Source organism: Grampus griseus (assembly GCF_964374135.1).
Source record: "Grampus griseus genome assembly, chromosome: 4".
Classification (NCBI taxonomy): Eukaryota; Metazoa; Chordata; class Mammalia; order Artiodactyla; family Delphinidae; genus Grampus; species Grampus griseus.
Window position 1 is genome coordinate 106,933,934 of NC_138997.1, and position 22,012 is coordinate 106,955,945.

General features: G+C 56.3%; 2 protein-coding genes across 4 annotated transcripts in view; one reads left to right on the plus strand and one right to left on the minus strand.

Moving 5' to 3' along the window:
• The window catches only part of NSG1 (neuronal vesicle trafficking associated 1), a 31,267-nt gene extending 24,070 nt beyond the window's left edge, over positions 1 to 7,197 (plus strand). For both annotated transcript variants that reach the window (XM_082652663.1, XM_082652662.1), the window contains exons 4-5: positions 144 to 254; positions 6,984 to 7,197. In XM_082652663.1, coding sequence (XP_082508789.1) covers positions 144 to 254; positions 6,984 to 7,184 — 312 coding nt within the window. In that variant the 3' untranslated portion in view covers positions 7,185 to 7,197. The remainder of the gene's footprint in view (positions 1 to 143; positions 255 to 6,983) is intronic.
• Positions 7,198 to 9,631: 2,434 nt separating this feature from the next.
• The window catches only part of STX18 (syntaxin 18), a 120,033-nt gene continuing 107,652 nt past the window's right edge, over positions 9,632 to 22,012 (minus strand). For both annotated transcript variants that reach the window (XM_082652660.1, XM_082652661.1), the window contains 4 exons: positions 14,596 to 14,654; positions 13,045 to 13,114; positions 10,462 to 10,542; positions 9,632 to 9,768 (listed from right to left, as the gene is read on the minus strand). In XM_082652660.1, the coding sequence (XP_082508786.1) occupies positions 9,673 to 9,768; positions 10,462 to 10,542; positions 13,045 to 13,114; positions 14,596 to 14,654 (306 nt within the window). In that variant the 3' untranslated portion in view covers positions 9,632 to 9,672. The remainder of the gene's footprint in view (positions 9,769 to 10,461; positions 10,543 to 13,044; positions 13,115 to 14,595; positions 14,655 to 22,012) is intronic.

Here is a 22,012-nt window from a genome sequence, read left to right on the forward strand (position 1 = left end):
CCGGTTCTGTGTTCCGTGCCTCCTTCCGGAGATGGTGCCCGTGTACAGTGGCCCACGGGCCTGTGTGTCTGTGTGCATCTGTGTGTGGGTGTGTCTGCGTGGCCGCCCCCTCAGCCGTGCTGACGGCCCCGCCCCCCCCACAGGTGTCCGTGCTGGTGCTCTTTGCCCTGGCCTTCCTCACCTGTGTCGTCTTCCTGGTTGTCTACAAGGTGTACAAGTATGACCGTGCCTGCCCCGACGGCTTCGTCCTCAAGGTAAGCCCCCCCCACCCCCTGGGCCCCTGATGCCTTTGCGCCTTGTCCCCCTGCGTGACTCACAACAGGGCTAGAGCGGCAGGGGCGGTGTTGGGGCCTGGCGGGAGCTCCTCATGGGGACCTGGGGGCAGGGAAGCGGGGTCACGGCGGGGCCTGTGAAAGGGAGGCTCCTGTCTGCAGGCCTAGCACATCCCCTGGGGGGGGCAGTGAGTGATGAGGGGACATGCCAGGAAGCAGAGGTCCCGGGAGAGGAAGACTTGCACCACCACTCAGGGGTTTGGGAGCAGGGCCGGGCGACCCCAGCCCCCCGACCGCAGACCCTGGTCTGCCCGCCATGCCGCTGGGCTCTCCACACTCCATGCTCGCTTTGCTGATGTGATGATGCCTCCTTCCGCAAAGGCTCCAACTGGCCGAGAAGCAGACACATGGGGCCGCAGGATTAAGGGGAGAAAATAAGTGAGGGGGTGGGGTGAAGGAAGCGGGAGTGAAACGCACGGGCTGTGGACTTGCTCCCGTGTCCCATACACTCAGCACCTGGGCCCCCTTTTGGTTCTGAACTTCCCAGAGCCAGTGCGAAGAGGAGAACATGATCAGTCCCAGGATTTGGCGCTGCTGGAATGAAAGCAGAACCTGGCCCTGCGTGCTGCTAGGCACGAGCAGAACAAGCCCGGTCGCCCGCTGCCACTGGGCGGCTGCGGTTTGGGAGCTGCAGATGTGAGAGACACAGGCCCTTGTATGGGCTCCTCCTTCCACGGCTTCAAGGCTTCTGACACTTGAGCCCTTCTGTGCTCAGCGAGTGTGCGTTTTGTGCCCACCACGTAAGAGGCCCGTGGGGGCGCCGTGCAGGGACCTGGGGAAGGGCGTCTGGGCAGGGCGAAGCCCCCGGCCCCTTCCACCAGCCCGTGCACACCCCGGGCTGCGGCTGGAGGAGTTATGATCTGTTGGGAGGCTCAGGAGACAACATGGTTTAAAGGAGGCTGACCCAGAGGGCTGGGACTTCGAGGAGGGCAGCACATGAGCTGATGCTGGAGGACGGCAGGGCTGAGCCAGGTGGGCGAGGGGAGGAGCAGCGCACAGGTGCTGGCTGGGCCGGTCCGTACGTAGTCCTTGTTGGGGAAGAGCCAGCTGTGGCCAGACTGGAGTGCCGGCCAGAGGCCGCTGGAGGAGAGGGAGGTGATGGGATGGCCACTCAGTTGGTTGGGGAGGCTGCCAATTGGAAGGGAGGGACAGGAGGCTGCTGCAGGCGACCAGGGAAGAGATGCGGGTCTAGACTGGTCTGGGTGCTGCGGGTGGGGCAGGAGTGAATCTGGGAGGCGGGGGCGGGGCGGGGGGGGAGGACCTGAGGTCAAGGAGGAGGAGCCAAGGTGACACAGGAGCCTCGCCCTGAGGGAAGCCGGGTGCGCAGAGGACACTTCCCTGGGGACTGGAGTCCTCGTCCAGGCAGACGGCTCCCATACTTGCGGCCACAGCCTCACCAGGAAGATGCAGGGCTTCCTTCCGGGCTCGTTCTCTCTGTGCCTGAGACGGAGGCAGGAGTGGGCCCAAACTGCCTTCCCTGTCCTGCAGGGCCAGGTTCTGCTAGATAACCTGGTCCAGGTGGAGCCAGGGAGATGAGGCCCAGTCCTCCGACTCACAGCAGCTTTGGACGGCAGGTGTGTACATGCTTAAAAGGCTCTGCAGGTGGTTCCGGTGCACAGCCAGCCTTGGGAATTTACAGCCCCTGAGAGACTGTTCCGCCTCGGGGGACTTGGCATTTTCCACTGGCATCTAATGGGTGGTGTCCTTCCTGGAGAAGGTCACTGGGAGGGCCGGGGAGCTGCTGCCCTGTATCCCACGGCCCTCGGGCTAAGGCTGGAGGAGGGAAGGTGTGAGCGTGTGTGTGTCCCCTTCCTCCCTCCTTTCTGCGTGTTCGTACATGTGCATCACATGCCACCACCCGACAGTTTACAAGGAGCTTTTAACTAAGATCTCTGATGCTCCCAGAAACCCTGTGGGGTAGATGCCATTAGACCCCCTTTTACCAACAGGAAGTTGAGTACAGAGACGTCGTACCCGAAGTCACACCCTGCACGTCCTTCTTTACTCGGCATCTGTTTATTAACTGCCACCTTCTGTGTGCGTGGTGGGGTGCTGGGCATGCCACGGGGCACAGGGTGTGTCAGGGGCCTGCCCTCGGAGCTCACGTTCTAGCGGCAAGCCAGCAGACCGACGTCCAGATGACGTGGATGCTGCCAAGTTAGGCAAGAAGGAATACGTGGGGGACCGCGTGCCTGTGGCCACCCCTTCCTGGGGGAGCGCGGTGCTCGTCCAGGCTGGGACCCAAATGAGCGGGGGGCGCTGGTGTGGACCTGCTGTGGGCTGGGCTTGTGCTGAGGACAGACTGGGCCGGGCCTGCTGACCCCGGGCCCCGAGGGAAGGGCTGATGGGCACAGGCGCCCGAGCTTCTGGGATGCGTAGAGGGGCGCGGGCCAGCCTCTTGCAGGGGGCCCCAAGCTGAGGAGTGTCACGAGGGGATTTAAAAAGGCAGATGTGGGCTGGGGAGGATCCTAGGTTTCTGCTTTTTTTTTTTAAACCATGAAGGCACTGGATGAGTGCTACAGAAAGGTCTTAAACATAATGGGAGGAAACTGCCCCAGACCCTACAGGGTGTTTACAGTTGGGTGCTCCTCGCAGACTGACGTGCTTTCGGGGAGCCTGCATGTGAGGTTTAATAGCTAGGCCTCCTGGACCGTGGGCCAGGGCTGTTGGGACACTTTCCTGGGTTCCCTCACCGTCCAGTTATCGTTTCACGTTAGAAGCTCTGTGACCTCCCGGAGCTCACCCACAGCTGACATGTGTTTCTGCTGGGGTCTCTCCAGCCAAAGCGGGCAGGTCACAGCTTCCCCGGAGCTCCCACCCCATCCTACTCCTGCGTGGCTCCCGGACACCCCTGGAAGCTGTCTTCCCCCGGGGTCTTGCCTGCTGCTAGCACGCCCCCCCGCAGTGCCTCCCCAGCACCCCTGTCTTACAGCCTCGCTGTGTGGGTGGCAGCGGGACCGTCTGTCCTGGGTGCCTGGAGGGCAGGGATGCCCCATCCCATCTGGAGGCCTGCCCTAGCCTGGAGCAGAGTCACTCACTGCCCAGCAGGTGCTGGTGGCCTCAGCAGGTGTTGGTGGCCTCAGAATGTCTTGCCAGACCCTGTGCTGGTGGCAAGGACAGAGTGAAGGGGAGGTGGCAGTGCAGGTGGGGGAGGAGGGTGGCTGCCGGCCTGCTGGACAGGGGCCAGTTCACCTGCAGGGCCGGCCCTGGGCTGAACAGACGGTTTGCCCCTGCAGAGTGGCCCGGCTCCCCAGTGCCCAGGCGTGGCCGGGCTCAGGACGCCGATGACAGAAGGGCATGCATGACCTCAGCGGTGCCCCTGTGGGCTTTTAATCCTTGCTGTCTGCTGTGCTGCGCTGGCTGCAGTCCTCACAGCAGCCCGGGCGGTGACTCATCAGCTCCTTTCTATAGTCGAGGGGACTGAGGCTCAGGCAGAACGTGACCTCGGCCTGTAACGCGACCTCCTGCTCCTGCCGGCCTCAGCCCACGGAAACGCTGCGTACAGCGGCGCCGGGCCGTAAACACACTGCGTCCCTTTGTCACTTCTCTCCTGGAAGTAGCTAGCTGGCAGGCGTTTCTAGTCTGTATTTCAGGGTCAGTGACTTGGTAAGGAGACCAGTTCTCCGTGGGGCAGGGTGGTATCAGGGCTGCGGGGAAAGCACGCGTTTATTATTTTCCCTTCCATCTTCACTAAACCAGCGGCAGTGAGCCACGCATCTCTGAGAGGCCCTGGCTCAGGGAACAGAGGCGGATGGATGGATCTGCTGTCAAATTCAACTTATTTATAAACCTCTGGCAAATCCCAGAGCTGTCTAAAGCCCCCTGCCCGCAAACCACATCCCTTCCCTCACCACCTGCCATCCTCCCAGACCCATGAGTGATGAAATAGCAGCCAGGTGGGCCAGGGCTGGACCAGCCATGACGCCATCACATCCGCCAGTAACCACGCCAGGTAGCGCTGCCCTCCCTCTGCCGAGTGGCCACACCTGCCCCTTCCTAGTGTGAGCGGCAGAGCTGGATCCTGATTGGAGGCCACGGGGTGGGCACGGGGCTGCAGGGCCTGTGGGATCCCCAGGGCCTGGCCCAGAACTGGTGTGAGCCGCTCTGCACCCGATGGGCAGCCCACCTGTGGGAGAGCCTGTTAACCTCAGGCTGACACTCCTTTTCGCAGACACAGGGCTGGTGACCCTGTAAGAGGCATCCGGACGGAGAGGGAGCTCGCTCACTTACAGGTGGAACAGGAGGCCCTGGCTCACACTCGGCCCAGCCTCTGCGGTGGCTCAAACGGGAGCTTTTCTAAGACTGAGACATGGTCCCTTCTCTCGTCCACAAATCATGTGTTCGGCCCTGTGTGGCTGCTCCCGATACCAGGCAAATGGGCCCGCACGGTGGGGAGGCCTCCGGGTCCACTGGGTGACGTTGCCCGCCTGGTGCCCGAAGAGGGCTGGACGAAGGCTGTGGCGTTCACCGGGTTCCCCTGGTCCTGGCCTCAGCAGCTCCTCCCGGGCAGCACCTCCCCGCTCCAGCCCAGCCCCCTGAGCTCTGCGGACGGAGCTCCGCCACACCCACCTCTGAGGATGCTGAGAGCCCAGGCGGGACCGGGTGGGCCCGGCTGGGGCCTCACGAACGCTGGCTGAACTTGGAGCTGCCAGGGTGTACAGTCCTGCTCCGGCGCCCCGGGGGACCTCGCTGCCTTGTTTCTCACTGTTCTGCCTTTGAGCTGAGCGGTCACCATCGGCAGCTTTGGGGGTGGTGGGGCGACGTCTGGAGTGCACTGAGCAGAGGCCCGGGTTGGAGCTCGGTTCCCCACACTGCCCCGTGGTCCCTTCCCTCTCTGGGTCTCACTTGCTGTGACTGAAATGGGACTAACAGATCTCAGCTCACAGGGAGACATCGTGCCCGGAAGGCACTTGGCCACCTGTCAGAAGGAACCGGTGTGGTGGCAGGGCTGGGATGTGGAGACGGGCCTTGGGTCTGCAGAGACTCCAAGGAGCAGCCCCTTAACAGGGAGACGGAGCTAACCTGCCTTTAGCTTCCGGAGGCTGAAGAGACCCGGCTCGCGCAGGGACGGGGCTCCCAGAGGAGGTCCCCCCGTGTGTCCCAGGCTGGCGCCCACGTCCACAGGGCAGCAGCCGCCACCGGCCATCCTGGTGACCATCAGAGACTCTGTCACGGTCTCCATGCTGGGAGACTGCTCAACCCAGAGGCAGAGGGGCGCATCGAGCCGCGGGGTGTCCTGGGCCCCAGGAGTTGGTGGAATCCTGGCTGCGCTCTTGCCAGCGAGGTGGCCTCTGCTGAGATGCTGCTCGGGGGTGCTAGCCGGACCCTGCGGGCGGTGCTGGGAATCAGGGGTTTAAAAGTCTCCCTGGTGCCTGTGAAGGTAGCCAAGGCCCAGGACCCTTGTTACTGCAGTCTCCCTTCACTGTGTGACAGGCCTTGGCGTTCCTGTAATGCTTTGGTTGCTTAGAGACACAGGTAACGTGCTTTCCGCCAGATGGAAGGTTTCTCTCTCTCTCTCTCTCATTAAAGCCGCAGCTGGCAGGCAGTGGGGCTCCCTGAGGTCCTCCTAGAGCCCCGATTCTGTCGTGTTGCGCTGCCGGCCCCCAGGGTGTTGTCCCTCTCCAGGCAGGTTAGTCCAGGCGATCAAAGCCGCTGAGAAGGGAGCGGTGGAGGGCAGGAGCCCCCCAGAACCTGCTCCTGTCACAGCCCCGCACACCCCGTTGGCCAGAAGTTAGCCCCATGGCTTCTACTGGCTGCCGGGAGGGCTGAGAAGCGTGTCGCGAGCTGGGCCTCACGCGCCCGCCTGCCACTGGGAGAAGGGTGGGGGGAGGCAGAATGCAGCCCGCGACCCCTTCCTCAGGGCCTGGCGAGCGACATGTGGAGACGGGGTGGGCGGCGGCTTAGCCCGGCTGCTGGATGGACAAGGGAAGGCAGCCTGACTTTTGGGGGGCCCTAGACCCCCGGTGAGCGGACGAGAGCTAGGGACTGACCTCCCCACCCCCGGGTTCCACGGGCTGTAGGGAAGTGCCTCTCCCTTAGCGGACAGCTGCCCCCCGAGAGCCCCCCACCCTCACGTGCCCTCATGGGGTCCTCGTGGCTTCCTGGGCTCTCTGGATCTCCAGGTCACACAGCTCCCTACCAGGCCCTTGTAGGTGGTGTGTCCTGACCCCCCGACCCTTGCCTTCTCCCCAGCGTTTGTGTCCTGCGGCTCTGCACCCTCTGCTCCGGCCGCGGGCCTCTCTTCAGCCTGTGTCCCTGTCCTCCTGCCCCGAGGACCGGCTCCTTTGGGTCAAGTGCCCCCACCCCCTGCTCCCAGGAGCCTTTCTGACTCCCTTCCTTCACTGTTTGAATATGTTGCTTCTGGTGGACATGTCAAAAGTTCCATTGTCTTCTAGGAGATTTAAAATCAATGGCCACGAGTGTAAGATCTTTAAAGAAGCAGGAAGGCGTGCTGTGTAAGTCCTGTCGCCACGGCCTTGTACAGACGTCCATCCCGTTACCATGCAATCAGTGTCAGGCAGGCAGCTCATCTCTGAGTTTCCTCCGAGCCCAGGGAGGTGCTCAGTGACCACGGGCTGGGTGCTACCTGGAGACTCACGGGCCTCCCTCCTGCATTGGTGCGCGCGTCTCAGGGGGCGGCCTGTCTTTCAGAACACCCAGTGCATCCCAGAAGGCTTGGAGAGCTACTATGCGGAGCAAGACTCCAACGCCCGGGAGAAATTTTACACCGTCATCAACCACTACAACCTGGCCAAGCAGAGCATCACCCGCTCGGTGTCGCCGTGGATGTCAGTTCTGTCCGAAGAGAAGCTCTCAGAGCAGGAGACGGAGGCTGCTGAGAAATCTGCTTAGCGAGATGGGCAGGTTCCTTACAGTGTCGCTGGAAGGTAACGAAGGGACTCTGAGGGAGATTTCATTAGATAGAATTACTGGTAATTTAGAGGCTACTCATGTATGGTGCCACTGCTTCTGTTTGCTAACGCTGCTCTGCGAATACAGCTTGCTGCAGACCATGGGCTAAAATCAAGGGCATATCAGCACTGCTAAAAGAGCTCTGACACCACTTGCCATGGTAAAGAATCTTAATTTAGCAACTTTACTGGGATTTATTGGATGCTGTCAAAAAATAAATTTACACTGGATATGCAAGGGGTTCAGACTTCAGATAAATGATGCATTTTGTGGGATTGTTTTTTTTTTTTTAAAACCACCTTGCCGTTTGCAGACCTTACACCATAGCCATATCTAGAGTGATCCCTTGCTTTGCTAAGAGCAAGCTGTACTGCACGTTTCTTCCCCCCTCCCGCCAATGGCAATAGTGCCAGTGGTCAAGATGCACCATAGTGAGCGTCAGAGGGAAGGAAGGAAAGATGCCATCAGGTCGCAGTTGTGCCCTCGCCTGCCCCGTGCTCACTCCTGAGTGCGCAGGCGCTGCGGCAGGTCGGCTCGGGCAGGGGTCACTGCTGCAGGCAGAAGGCTGCCTCTCGGTACAGAGGGCGCCCGCTGGGCAGGGGAGCCGTGTTTCCCTCAGTGCATGTGGACTGGGTCAGAGCATGTGAGGTGGGGACTCTGGGAAGAGGGGACCCTGGGCCACAGGCTGCAGAACCCGTCTCCCTGTAGCTAGTCTGTCTGCTCTGTGATGGGCTGAGTAGGAATGAAACCTACCGGCCCTTTTGTTCACATCTATTATGAATAAGTTTGCACCGACAGCTGTATTAGCTACTTAGTTTTAAAACAATTAGCTGGGTGAGAAAAGTGAAAGTGTAATTGCTGGTAAGCCAAGGCTACTTTAATTTTTATTTTGTGGGACAGATGTAACTCCTTTGATGTAAGAAACAGGCAGGAAAGGCTGGGAGGGGGGCTGGCGTCGCACCTTGCAAGTCCAGTTATGACATTTTCATTCACAATCTTTGTAAGACAATTATGTTTCAACCTGAATCTTGACATTAAAGTATATGTTTACAAAATTGCCAGTTAGTTAGATAAACTAAGTGTGTAAGATGATTAAATAGAAAAAAAGACGTTCATGGACATTTTCTTCCATGTTATTTAAATGTGTTGTTTCTGGTGGACATGTCGAAAGTTTCACTGTTTTTTTTAGATCAAAAATAAATGACAAATAGTGCAAGATCTGTTGCGAACAAGCATGGTGGTCGTGGCCAACTCCATTACTGTTTCCTGAAATGTGCTTCCAAAACATACAGTATATTTTATTACCAAGGGTGTTTGGAAACAACGACCATGACCTCGGAGCAGTGGGTGGGCGTAGAGTCATGGACGTTGTGAAGCTGTACCAACGCACAAGAGCAATAACCGCGTGCCAGAACTTCTGTGGAGACAGCGTCTATCAGCAGATTCCAGCCCGTGTCAATGCAGTGTCAAGGCAGCCCTATTTGTATTTTCTAGGAGACATGTATTTTATTGACTGTAAGCTCATTCACATGTAACTTTTGACATTTTCCCTCTGTGCAAATAAAGAACACAGGATCCCCGTGGTGCTCCCCGGACTGTCTGTGCAGAGCCCTCGAACCCACACCCTGGGGGCCCATGCGCACCGGGCGCTTTCTGCACAGATGTGGCCGCAGGTGCCTTGTGCCTGAGTACAAGCAGGCGTTCCTGATTCCTGGGGCTCTGGGGGGTGGAGAGGCCCAAGTCCTCCTCTGGACGAAGCTCCGTGGGCCCCAGTGGCCGCAAGTTGGGCCTTCCCCACCCCCGCCCACCCATCAGGAGAGTGTTGGGGGCAGCAGTTCTGAGGGGAGCCAGGCCCCGTCCGCACACTTCTTCCCAGGCAGGAGGCAGGTGGGCACGCACTGACTGACTTTCTAACCTTGGACCCACCACATTAAATGGCTGTAGTTGTATGCACTAGACTCCCAGGGCGAAGGTGATATCTTCTCTACCGCGTGATGAGTCTGTGTATCAGTTGGCTGAGGCAGACAGGAAGCCCAGGAAACAACCCATCATGTGCTGTGAGAAGCTACTGGCCAGTGCTCTTCCTGCTGCCACCGGGAGGGAAAGGCCGGCGCCTCCTCCAAGCCTGAGACGTCTGTGGAGCAGGAGGCCCGCGTGGCTCCTGCGGAGGAGGAGGCTCCCCGCTCCCCGGGGCGGCCCCATCAGGTGCAGGAATAATCACCCCCGGTTCCTTCCCTCTGGCCGCAGGCTTGTGACGCAGACCACGTTTAGTTGTGTTGTTTTCTTTTTCAGCTACTACATGGGCTTAAAACCACAAGTCGGGTGTCCCTTTTGTGAGTACATATCTCCGTGCCCCCTCCCCACCGATGGCTCCAACGCCAGGGACCACGACAGCGCGCCCAGCGCGCCGTCTGCTGGGTGTGGCCGCCTAGCTGTCGTACCAGTCGAGGAAAAGCAGGGAGAAGGAGCACATCACCAGGAAGAAGAGCACCCACACACGGAAGCCAGCGTTGTTCTTGATGGCCTGGGGGGTGGGGCACGGGGGGTTAGGCTGGAAAGGCTCTCAACTGCCTCGTGTGTCTGCACATGCTCTCCCTGCGGGGCTCCGACTGTGTGGACTGCTCAACCCTATGCTTACCTTGCACAGACGCCTTAATTATTAAGCAAAACCAAAAAGTGGGTTTAAAGTCTGTTAGACAAATGGGCTGCATCTCCCTCTCTGGTTAGTCATCACGTGGAGATCATGCACAATTCTCCCAGGAAAAATGGCTCATGTCCACCCCAGGGTTAAACCCACACAGACAGGATGAGAGCGTGTGTCCACTACCCTGACGTGTGCTTCCTAGTAGTGCGATGGCAGTGGTGGTCCAAGAACGGTCCCACGTCAACCCAAACCTGAGGACTGCACTCAGAAAATAAAGTCCACTCAACAGAGTCTACTGTGGTGGCCCTGTGAACAGCGACCAGGGCTCTGGGTCCTTGGAGGGGTCCCACAAGCCTCTCCTGTGGGGCCCAGCCCGGACTCAGGGAGGGACCCCTGCGCCCCAGCTGGCTCCTCTGCAGGGCAGTGAGTGGGGTCCTGGGCTTGGCAGGGTGGAACGGGCCCATCCAGTGCAGTCCTGAGACCAGCCCTGTGCACGTGGCCCAGACAGGGTGGACACTACTGCCTGGACTCAGCGCCCCTCCAAATCAGACACGGTGCCCCGAGAGTACCCACCTCTCTGATGTCTTCATTGCCCTCCTTGATATTCTCAGTTGCTCCTACTACTAATTGGTGAATACTGTCAATCTCAGCTTCCTGTCGGGGAAGAGAACAGCAGATAAATACAACTGCCACCTCCTTCGCCGAGCGTATGTCACCATAGTAACAGTAGCTGCCACTTACTAAATGCTGGGGCTTTACACACCATGAACCCACGGGTCCTCATAGCACCCGACAGGTAGGCAACACTCTCATTTACAAGAGGGAAACTTAATTAAAGCATAGAGAAACCCAAAGTCACACAGCACCCAAGCTGCAGGACTGGGACTGGACCCGGTGCCTGTGCTCCCTCCACCCCGGCTGGCCGCCTTCCTCCACTCACTGGACAGGAAGAGTTCAATCGCAGAGTGGCCACCACGTGCCAGGGGCTTCAAAGCACACGTGGCTCTAACACATACGTGCTAGCTTCAAAATGGCACTTTGTATACCACCATTTTCTCTCTCAAAAAAAAAAAGCTAAAACTTAAAAATCAAAATGGCACTGTGTATATCACCATTTTCTCTCTCAAAAAAAAAAGCTAAAACTTAAAAATCAAAATGGCACTTTGTATACCACCATTTTCTCTCTCAAAAAAAGAAGCTAAAACTTAAAAATCAAAATGGTATGCAGGATGTTTGCAAAAGTTTTACTCCAAATACTGGGAAAGCTTAAACATGGGATCCTGGGCTTACACAGGAGTGGCTGGCTAATCGCCCACCATTGCACCCCTGCACCGGCTGCGAACCACACTGAGGTCTGAGGAGCAGGCCTATCTCTCCCTCTAGGCGGTGGGGAGGGAATACAGACGAGTGTGGGTTTTAGGGAAACCTGACTGATACAGTACCGCAGAGAGGAAATCGACCTTCAGCCATCCGATTCCCAGCAGTGAATGCCACATAGTCTAAGGACCTGAGGGCCAAGGACTGCTTTGCTCCAAAATCTCGCTTTTTTTTTTAGAGAATCTCCAAGTGGGAGCTGGCTGACCACGGCCACTGTTCCCATGAGAGGATGGGTAAGAACCACCGTGCAACGTAGATGAGGAAGCCCAGACAGACTCAGCTCTTCTCAGGTCTTAGAAACCCCGGGGGAGCCAGGCAGGGCTCAGCCTGTGCTCTGCAAATCCCTCCCAGGTCGAGGCCCAGAGCCCTGGGGGTGACACAGGGTGGGGCCCTGAGTGGCTCTCTGCCACCTCCTGGGGCACATGTCCAGAACCCCGGGACTGCTGCTTCCTAACCGAGAACCAGCCCCCAACTGAGAATCAAATGTGAAGGGCAATCAGTGCTCCTCAGTGGCTGGGCTGAGTGTAGGAGCAGAAGAAATGGTCGTGAAAAGTAAGGGCTTTTAGTGCACTTGGGCCCCAGGACCTCAGAGTACTTTGCTGCATGTAAGCAGCCCTGCTGTAGTGAAGGCCCCTGGCCCGTGGCTCTGGCTGCGCTAGTGAACAGTGCATTACCCAGGTCTGCCACAGCCGTGCCCACAAACAACGGCTCCTGGTTCCAGGACTGAGAGCCTGAGGGGGCCCGGATCCCATTCGCCACCGCTGAGAGTGACGCAGGTGACCTCAGCCCCGCTTTGCTGAGGGGGAAAGAGCTCATGTCACATTACACGTGACGGGGAACCGGGTGGGGGCCGTCTGTCTGACTCCACCTGGGCTCTGAGCTCCTCCCGCCACGCCGAGCTGCCTCTAAGGACAAGTGGGTGCTCTCAGGGGGAGACATCTGACTGAGCTGTTTTCTGTGTCCGGAGGCTGAACTGATGGCCATCAGGCTTCCAAGTGAAGGCTTAGCAGATACATATTAGAATGGTTCCTGCAACACGCTAGTGAAAAGGGCACCTCCTGTGAACCACCTTGTGTACCCAATGTGCAATGATCTGACTGGCTGTGTGGTTTAGGGGGCATCCTGTGAGTGGAGTATCTTTAGCCAAGCAGCCCAGTCTAATAACACAGTGAAGAAAAATAATTTTGTCTTTCAAACTCTTCCAGTCTGTGGATACTAAAAACAACAGGGAGAATTTATCAGGTGTCTGAAAATTTTGCCAGTTAGTGGCTGCTGGAAGAATTTCAGAACTGTAGGCAGGTAGGAATGACATGAAAATCCATGTATGAGGACAGTCACATTTCCTGTGAGGACGGGACACCTGAGGTGGCGGGGCCCCGGCATTTGAGAGGGCCAAGTCTGAGCTTGTCACACCGCTGGCTGAAAAGCTGCTACTCATGCACCTTGCTGGGTGCTTTCCATGGGGTATTCTCGGAGCCTTACGACAACCATGCAAGGGCCACTCTATTTTACAGATGAAAAACCTGTAGTTCAGAGAGGCTCCCCAGCTTCCCAGAGGACATCCAGAACCCAAACCTAGCCGCCTCCCTCCCCCACGTGCTCCGCTGCACAGGGCTGGGGCGTGTGGGGAGCTGCCCCGGACTGCAGAGGCTGCTCCCGGGGAAGGGGAGGCTCTGGGCACACAGCTGCAGAGGCCCAACGACCTCAGAAGAAATGTCCCGAGTTCTTAGTGTATCCCCATTTTAAGCTAAATCTTAAAACCACTATATTTTTTCTTACTTGTTGTAAAACCTTCTCTGTGAATATCTCTTGGAGTCTGGAAATTTCAACCACTTTCCCTTCGATTTGCCTTCATAAAAAAAACAGATTACACATTAACTATTAGTACTTGGTGATCTTAACAGCAGCGTCACACATTTCTAAAGAAGCTGTCTCTTCTAAGTGAAGGCATGAGAGAGGCAGGGGACACCGCGTCAGGCTCAGGGAAGGAGAACACGGGCAGAGGAAGATTCACTCTCCTAACTGGCTCCCCTTTAACATCCCTCAGCATACTGGGGCATACTGGACTGTTTGGAAACCCACCCCGCCCCCCTGGATAAGCTGGCTCCGGGGCCCAGCCTCCTGAGCCAGTGCCCGGGCCAGGGGCGCACAGCTGCGCCCAGTCACACAAAGTAAAGTCTCCTTTAATGCCGAGCCCTGTCTTAGCAACACCGTGACACATGGGGGGGATTCAAAAGAAAACGTCAGAATGTGTTGTCACCCAACTTTGTTACCTCTCAGCAGGTTAGGGGGAAGAGTGCATTCACCGCTCAACCCAACTTTGAAAGGAAACCTGATTCTGGCTGAAAACATCCCACGCTGGGATATCAGCAACTAAGTGTGCGGGCTTCTCCCCGTTTCATGGGCGGCGAGGGTGACCCTGGGGCGGGCCGGGAGGTGCACGTCTAGAGGCTGAGCTGACAGCTGCTTTAGCACAGGCAGCGGCTGAGCTCCAGCCCAGGAGGAAGCGGAAATGTTCGATGGGGAGATGATCCCTAGTTGTGTCGCTCGGGCCTTGAGTCCCCCTAGACCAGGTGAAGGAAGGAGAGGAGACTTGGGAGAAGAGTAAGGAGGGGTGAGGGTGGGGAGAGCGCCGTCTCTGAGGAAGGACTGGGAGACGTGCTTGTGAAGCCAGAGACGGGGAAGAGCCGGGGGCAGCGATCAGAGGGAAACACCTGCACTCAGTCTCCAGGGCTGCGCAAGTGTAACGTCAGGATGCATCTTCTTTCGGGAAGTGACCACGGTGCAACAAGAGTTCCGGCGCATCCTTTCAGAATGCTCCCGGCATTCCCAGGGCAAGAGGCCTGAGTGCCTTCACCGGAGGGCTGCTAACCACACCTGTGTGGGCCACGGCCACGGGCCTTCTGCGTGGCTGATCGCTCTGGTGAGGGAGCAGCCGGACCCCAGTGGAGCCACCTGCAGGGCTTCCCTCTGTCAGCCGTCCCTCACGAGGTCTCCCTTTCATCTTGGAGTAATTAAGTGTAACTAGCCTCCACGTGGCAGTGGTCATGATGTTTGGTGTCATCTGCCATCAGGAGCCGATCCTCTTGGATGGGGCAGCAGCACCTGGGAGCCTCGTGGCAGCCCGTGGGGTTATCTCACAGGCCCACAGGTCGAGGGGAGTCAGTGAATTCAGGCAGTCTCCTTGACCCCCTAAGTGGCGGGAGGGGCGCGACATTTGGCCCAAGGGCCACATGTGATGCCTGGGCACCAGAGTAAATTAATAAAGTTCCTAGTTTTGGGGAAAGTTGTAAACTAGGCCATCGGCTCACAAAGGAACCACACACATACCTCACTTCGTCAAACAGGCTGTTCATTTCACCAATCAGGCGCTGATTTTCTTGTTCGAACTGTAAGGAAACAAACACGTTAAGGATGAGGACAAACTGACTAGAGTCTCAAAGCACCACAGCCAAAGGCAAGTGTCGAGCAAGGCGTGTCTGTGCGGAAACCTTTGATCCGCCCTCTAAGAATCACTGCGGAGCCCCTCTTTCCAGCATGGATCGTGGCGGCATTGCTGGAAGACCCTGAGCGTTCGTGTGAGGATAGCCACCCGTAGGGAGAAAATGAAACCCCGCAGTGCAGCGGGGCTGCCTGTGGCTGGACTTTCCATCTCACTCATTTGAACCGCACGCACGCAAGCCGACTCTGACTGGGAGCGCGGAGGCCTGTGGGTCAGCCCCGTTAGGCTGGCCGCCCTGCTCTCCCCTGGGCCCTCACGACCTCCTGACATCGTCCTCTTTAAATGGAGCAGTGAGGCTGCGCGGCCGTGCTGAATCAGGGTAGTGGCAGGACCGCACTGGGACTCAGTCTGATCGCAGAGCCTGGCCTTGGCCAGTCGCCACAACAGGGACACAGGCCCAGGAGCTGGAGAAGCTGCACTCCCGGTGCTTGGGATGGCACCAGGCTTTGGGGCTCAGTCTGGGTAACGATGCCACCCCAGCACCCGGGGAGCTCATCAGAGCTGAGCTAACTGCAGGGTGGACAGCTGCTCTCCCAGCCATCCTGCCAGCTCGATACTGGTCAAACGCGAGGACGGCGCGCATCTGAAGCGCCGCCATGGTGTGGGACCAGGAGGAGCTTGTCGTCCACGATGATGACTCAGGCCTCACGCGTCCACTCCTCCGTCTCTTCCCCGACGGGTCCCACGTGTTCCCAGCTCACGTGCCACCTTCTCCATGATACTGTCCTGGGCCTTGGAGCTCAAGGTTATTTCTCATTTTTCTAACCGTGGCCTGGTATCTTCTCAAAATCCCTTAGAATATTAGCCATTTTCTGCCTTGTACTGAGTTGTGCATATCTCAAACTGTCTGCACGACTATGAGCCGCTCAGGTGGGAAACGTATTGGACCCACACACATTGGAAAAGGCCGCTGTCCACACGCAGGGGCTTGGTCCACCAGGGAGGGGGGCTGTGCTCTCATCTCCGCACCTGCCCGCGCAGCAACCTTGTTACAGCCGCCGGCCCCTCCGCACCCCTTACCTCCGCCTTGCTCACTCCCGCGCCCCGTCACTCAGGGAGGCTTCCTCTAGCGGGGCCTCCTCAACGTCAAGTCCTTTTCCTCTCCCTCCAGTCCCTCTGCGAGGCTCTCGGCTGGCAACCTCCCTTCCTACTCTGCCAGTTTTACTTGGCACACTTGCCGTATTCGTTCCTTCCCTGCTATCTAAGTTCTGCCCTCATCTCTCATAGTCTTCAGTCTGCCCTCCATCCCGTCAGTCACATGCTGGCCCTGCCCCTGCACCCTGCAGATCAGGTCTGACGCCAGGTGCACGAGCCGGCCACGCCCCAGGCCTCTCCGAGAGCATCTCCTGCCATCCCCTGCCTCATCTCTGCACAGGCTAGCCCTCAGCCTAAGGTGGATTCATCCTCTGGCTGGGGAACTCCAACGGGTCCCTAGAAACCCAGCATAGGCACCTTCTTAGTCATCAGACGCAGCAGGGCAGGTTTCGTCATGTTCCACCATCCCCCTCTCTTTAAAGCTTCTCTGCTCTCGCCTCCATCACTGCACTCCCACGCTTGTTTGGGGTCTGGCTCCCCTCCTGGGTGGGGTGGTCTTTCTCCTCTGGACCCCGAGCCCAGCACAGGGCCCGAAACACAACAGGGCGTGGGTTCCCAGCACCAGCTGCTCATCAAAGCACAGAGGCCTCTACTCCACCCCAGGCCACCTCAGAGGCCGGGGTTGGCGAGGCTCCAGGAGGCCTGAGCAGTGGGGAGCCTCCTGCTGGGCCGGGGCAACCAGCAGGCTGCCTTGCTGGCCGCTGCCAGGGCACTGCCACGGCCCTTCTAATTATGTGTCAAAAAAGCTATTTAAGGGAATAAAAGCATCACTTTTGAGTCTGAAAGAATCAGCTCTGTTAACTGTCAACAGTTACTTAAGAGTCTGATATATATGAAAAAATACAATTACTTCGGCATGTGGGCGCTAATCTGACTAATTCTCTCAGGTACTTTACTCAGGTTTTGGGGGTGGGGTGGCAGGGGGCATTTTCTCTGAATTTTTCTAACAATAATATGGCCCCACCCTTTTAAATCTACAGCCCTTTCATGCTTTTAAACTGTTCCTAAACAAAATTAACTAGGGGTTTGAGGTGGTTTATTACTGGAAATGGTCCTTGGGAACAAAGCTTTCTGTTTGTTTCCTCCCCAATTTAAGGGCACCTGGCTTTCTTTTAAGCCTCTTGGTAATTGTTACTTTTGTTCTTTTGGTTGGTAATTGCTACTTCTGAAGGGCTCCTGTTAGCAGGGTCAGGAGTGGGATCAGATTCTGGCTCTGACTTCCTTCCAACCCATGGGTTCTTGATGCCACCTGAGAAACTCCCCATTCCGGGAGGAAGTGAGAGAAACAAATGCCTCAAGGGATCAAGCAGTGGTAAGGGCTGAGGAGAGAGGTTTGCTGCACCACATCTATGGAGAGCAGCCTCCATTCAGGGGTTGGGAGTAACAATGAAACTGCATTTAAAAACCCAACAAAACCTGTTTCCCACAGGGAGCCATTTAACGAGATCTGGCCACGCTCTGGTAGGTTAGGCGGCGGCCAGGATGCTGACCGCATTCACTCGCACAGGCTGCAGGGAGGTTTCCGAGACTGTCTGGGCAGCAAACCTGTACACCTCACCTCTCATCCGCCGAGTAAGGCAGGGAGCCACCAAATGCCAGGCTGCGGGGCGAGGTAGGGGCTATGCCAGGGGCTTTGATGGCCCAGTTCCTGTGGCCTCACGGGAACTTCCTGGGTGACCCTGCCCCAGTCACTGGCCTTCTGTGTGGCCTGTCAGTTTCTCTTTGTGAACAGATGTGGTTGGTTATTCTTATCCTTTCCCGCCTGATCCTAAGGGTGAGGAGGGACAGCTCCTTTACCTTCTAAGCTGTATGCCCTTGGGCAGGTAACTTAACCTGTCTGTGTCTCTGCCTCCATCACTAAACTGGGGATAATTGTAGTACTCAGTAGGGTCCTTAGGAGGAAGATATGTGCTAATCCGTGGAAGCTGCTTACCAACTTCACCTCCATAAACGTTAATTACTGTTATTTAATCTCTTCAGGAGTAGATCCTGGATATGCAAAATGAGTCATTAAATGCTTTGACGGCCCCTTCCCCCTCCCTTGTTTCAAATTCTAGAGGGCCACTACTGGTCTCCTACCCTCTCAGGCCTGAGAAGCACAGGCACACAGAGCTCCCTGGGGTTCACTGGCAGCCCGCACAGGCAGGGGCTTCACAAGGTGCAGTGCTGAATGCAGCCTCAGCTCCATGATCAGCACCAAGGGCAGGGGACCTACAGGTCCTGGGACGACACACCTGCCATGTCCTCCATCTCCATGAGTCCCGGAAAAGGGAGACGAGAGGCCCGGATGATGGAGGAGGTGGGCAGGCAGGGCCCGGCAAGCATGACGGCAGCCAGCCTGTCCTTCTGCGCCACTGTACTCTATCTACACTGTTTAGGCCTCACAGCAACACACGGTGCTTTCCCTCAGTGCAGACCCCCAACAGCAGTGGTAGGCATCATGGTTAAGAGTCTAGGACTTGGGGGCCCAGCAACAGTCCCTACCACATGGGGCAGCATAAATTAATAAATGCTCAAGCGCTCATATGGTACTGGGCTGAGACGGTTACATGCATGTCAGGCAGTATCATTTAACTGCTTTATTCCATTCGGAAGTAAGTCAGACTTGCAAGTAGGGCCCCCCAAAAGGGTTTATAATCTGGTTTAAAGTATACAGATCCACATTGTGAATACATTGTCACAGAAATCCTTTTTTAATCTAATCCTCTTTACTGTAGTTTTAAAAAGAAAATCATTCCTACCAAGGCCTTTGAGCGTCAGATGAGACCAGGAGAAGGATCTGCATTGCAAAGACCTACGAGCAGTTCACTGAAGCGACACTGTGAACCCACAGGGGGCTTGGCCTAGACGGCAGTCTGCCCCCTTGGCTCAGAAGACCACCGCCCAGGCCCACTCTGGGCTCTTCTAGTTGTGCTTTATCTGTGTCAAACACCTTCACACTTGTGGCTCTGGGACCCTCACCGTGACCCCCACCTGTGCCCCTGTGAACCTCCCCAGGGTCTGTGCCCCAGCATTCACCTGTGTGGTGCTCAAATTCCATCGACAATTCTCCTGTTCTCAATGTGTAAGCCAAGCTTGGCCACAGACCACAAGCCCTGCCAGCCAGCCCCCTGGTGCTTCCAAGGGCCCACCTCCGGGGACAGGGGCTAGGGACACTTTTCATGTGATCTGAAGAACAGAAGTCACATTCATGTCTTTAAAAATTATTCCAAGAAATACATCACTAAGTGCAGTGGTTTCACTGGAGGCAAGTAAAATGAATGTGGGCTTAGAAAGGAGGCATTTTCTCTGGGTAACATCAGAAAACAATTTGGTTCCACTCAGCCTGACCACAAAACATCTGCTTATATTAACTCAAAGGCATTAATATCCCTGCATCATGAGTGATGAATGGAAACGTATTGTGCGAATCATACAATGCTCCGCAGCCATTCTGGAACGAGTAACAACAGCTCCTATGGGTGAAATAATGAATTAAACTGCTGTTATAGGGCTCAATTCATTATTTTACCCTGAGGAACAGTCATTATGACTTATGACCACAATTTGCTGTAACACTTTCCAATTTCAAACCAATAGTATGCATTTCTTTCTCTTCATTTTCAGGGTTGAGCCTTTTAAATAAGGTTCGGGTCAGTCAGACTGTAAGATATGGTACTCAGCTATGAGCCCCAATTAAGAAAGAAGTGAACTGAACATTAAACAGCCTGTCATAAAAGTACTGAACAGTACAGGCTTCTGCCCCATCCTCTTGCAATTACGCGATAAAAATTAGGGAGGTCCTGCTGGTTCTGATTGCTTAGGTCACTGATATCATGACGCCGAAATAACTAGCATTATTGGGAATGATCCCTGGCATGTTTCTGGACAATGCTTCATTCATTTGGTCACTGCTTGGACAAAGCATGGTGCACCAACCATCATTACGGAAAGACAAGCCTTATGATATGAACATGTGTTTCTCATATGCAGCAGCTACATACATCACACTCAGAACATGTGCAGGGAACCCAGGACCACACGGGGCCAGCAACGATCTCTCACTGTTTGTGAGGGAACATTCTCTGAGCAGCTGCTACGTGCCCTGCACTTTCCTGGGCACTCATACATACATGACTGTATTCCTGACAATCCTGTCAACTTACCAAGCTGAAGTTCAGCGAGGCTTATTTTCTTGCCCCCAAATTACACAGGCAGTAAGTGATATAAAGAGAGGGTTAAAAACCAACTCTGTCAAGTCCCAAAGCCCTTGACTGGGGCCATCTCTCACTGGGGCCAAGCATCAGCTGATCACAGATATCCTTGCTGCCAGCCTTCCACTGGTCCAGCCCCCGTGCACCTTGCAGCTTCTAAGCACGCGTCTGTGCAGGTTAACAAGCTGCTGCTGCTCACCACTGCCTGCGGGGAAGGCAAGTCCTCTGGCAAACGACTGACGGCCATTCTTCCAGCTACTTCCTTTATGAAGCCGTGCAGTGTATTTTTTAAAAAGCCCTAAATGGAAGCTAAGTTCTGCCTAAATACAAATGTATTCTTTCTTAATGAAGGGACAGTACTATACATACTTTTATCTCTAGCAAAGATAGGTGGTCATGTTACATGATACGGGGGAACGTGACATCATTTTCAATAATAAAGTTATTTTGTGTAAGCTGAAGGAAAACTATGAGCTTTTAAGAAACTCTGGCCATCATTTGGCTATCAGGGAGCGTGATCAAATTGTCCGCCTGGGCCTGCCCTCCAGCGTTGTGTCCCGGGGTGATGTGCGGTGCCTTTCTCTCCCCTGTATGCACTGTTTCAAACACCAGCCCTCAGGTGTATCCCACAGTCACGTCTCCAGCCCAAGCCCCAAGCCCGGGAACCCAGCGCCCACCAAACGCCTCCCACGGACTCACACCTGTCCGTGACCAGGTCCTCATTTCCTGACTGCCGGCATCCTGCTTCCCCGGGTCACAAAGCTCCAGGCTCTTTCTCCTGCCTCACTCTCTTCACACGCCCTGCTGCCCTCCAGTGGATCACCAGGTCCAGTCCACTTCCCGCGGCAGCTCTCATCTCCGCTCTCACTTCCACTCCCTGGCCATCGTCTTCAGCCTCTCTCTACTTGACTGGGCAGCCACAGCTGCTGCCTGGAGTCTACACTGCCGCAGTCTACACTGCGAGGCCTCCGGCTCACGTGCCTGCTGGTCTGAGGGGCACTGAGCACGTACTCCAAGTCAGAGGTGTGGAAGGAAGCAGGGGCCTGGCAGGCCACTTTAAGGTGTTTGAGTTACTTCCTTAGCTCAGAATTATTTTTATCTATCAGGGGCACAGACAGCTCTGCTTCTTGTTCTAAAGAAAGTCCCACAGCCTCTGAGGGAGCACCCCCATAGCAAGTCCCAGGAAAGTCATGGCTAATGGTGTCATCACTGGAATCAGTGTCACGCTTCTAAGGTGATGATCTTAAAGGGGAAACTGCTCATCTGGGTGAATGAATGTTTGTGAAACAGTCCTGAGTATAAAATATGTATGAAGACTCCACGGAGCGGCAGCTGCCACCCCGCGTGGCCCTTTGATCCTGCCGTTGAGGGCAGCACACGCACCACAGCCCTTCCCCACACACGTGAGCACTGCCCAGGCCCCCCCGACCCTGTGCAGCCCAGGGCTGCCCTGCCTCTGTGCACACCTGCCACTCTGAAGGGGAAAGGCCGAGGGAACTCAATTATGAGTGCCTTCTGTATGCCTGGCACCCTCTTGGGTCAGCTCACTCAGTCATTAGTCCACCGTGAGGGGCCACCGGTGTTTCAATCCCACAATCAGGCGTGGGGAAGAAACAGGAAGCCTCGAGAGCAAGAGGATTCTGAGCCAGCTTTATGCTCTCGGCAGCCAACGCTCAAGAGAGCAGACCTGGCCCCCTTGCTGGGGCTGGTGAGGCCTCTGTCAGGCCGCCCAGGTCAGTCTGCCAGTGCTCCTGTGCAGGCTACACTCACCTAGACCACCAGATCCCAGCGGGCACTCACATGAGCTGTGATGCAGGAAAAAAGATCAGGGTTTGGAGCCAGGGCTCGGGGCGTGGAGCATGGCTCAGATGCTTGGCTCTGTGACCTTGCACGGGCTTTGGAAGTTTTGTGCCCCATTTTCGTCAACTATACAAGAGAGATAATTCCTACTTCACTA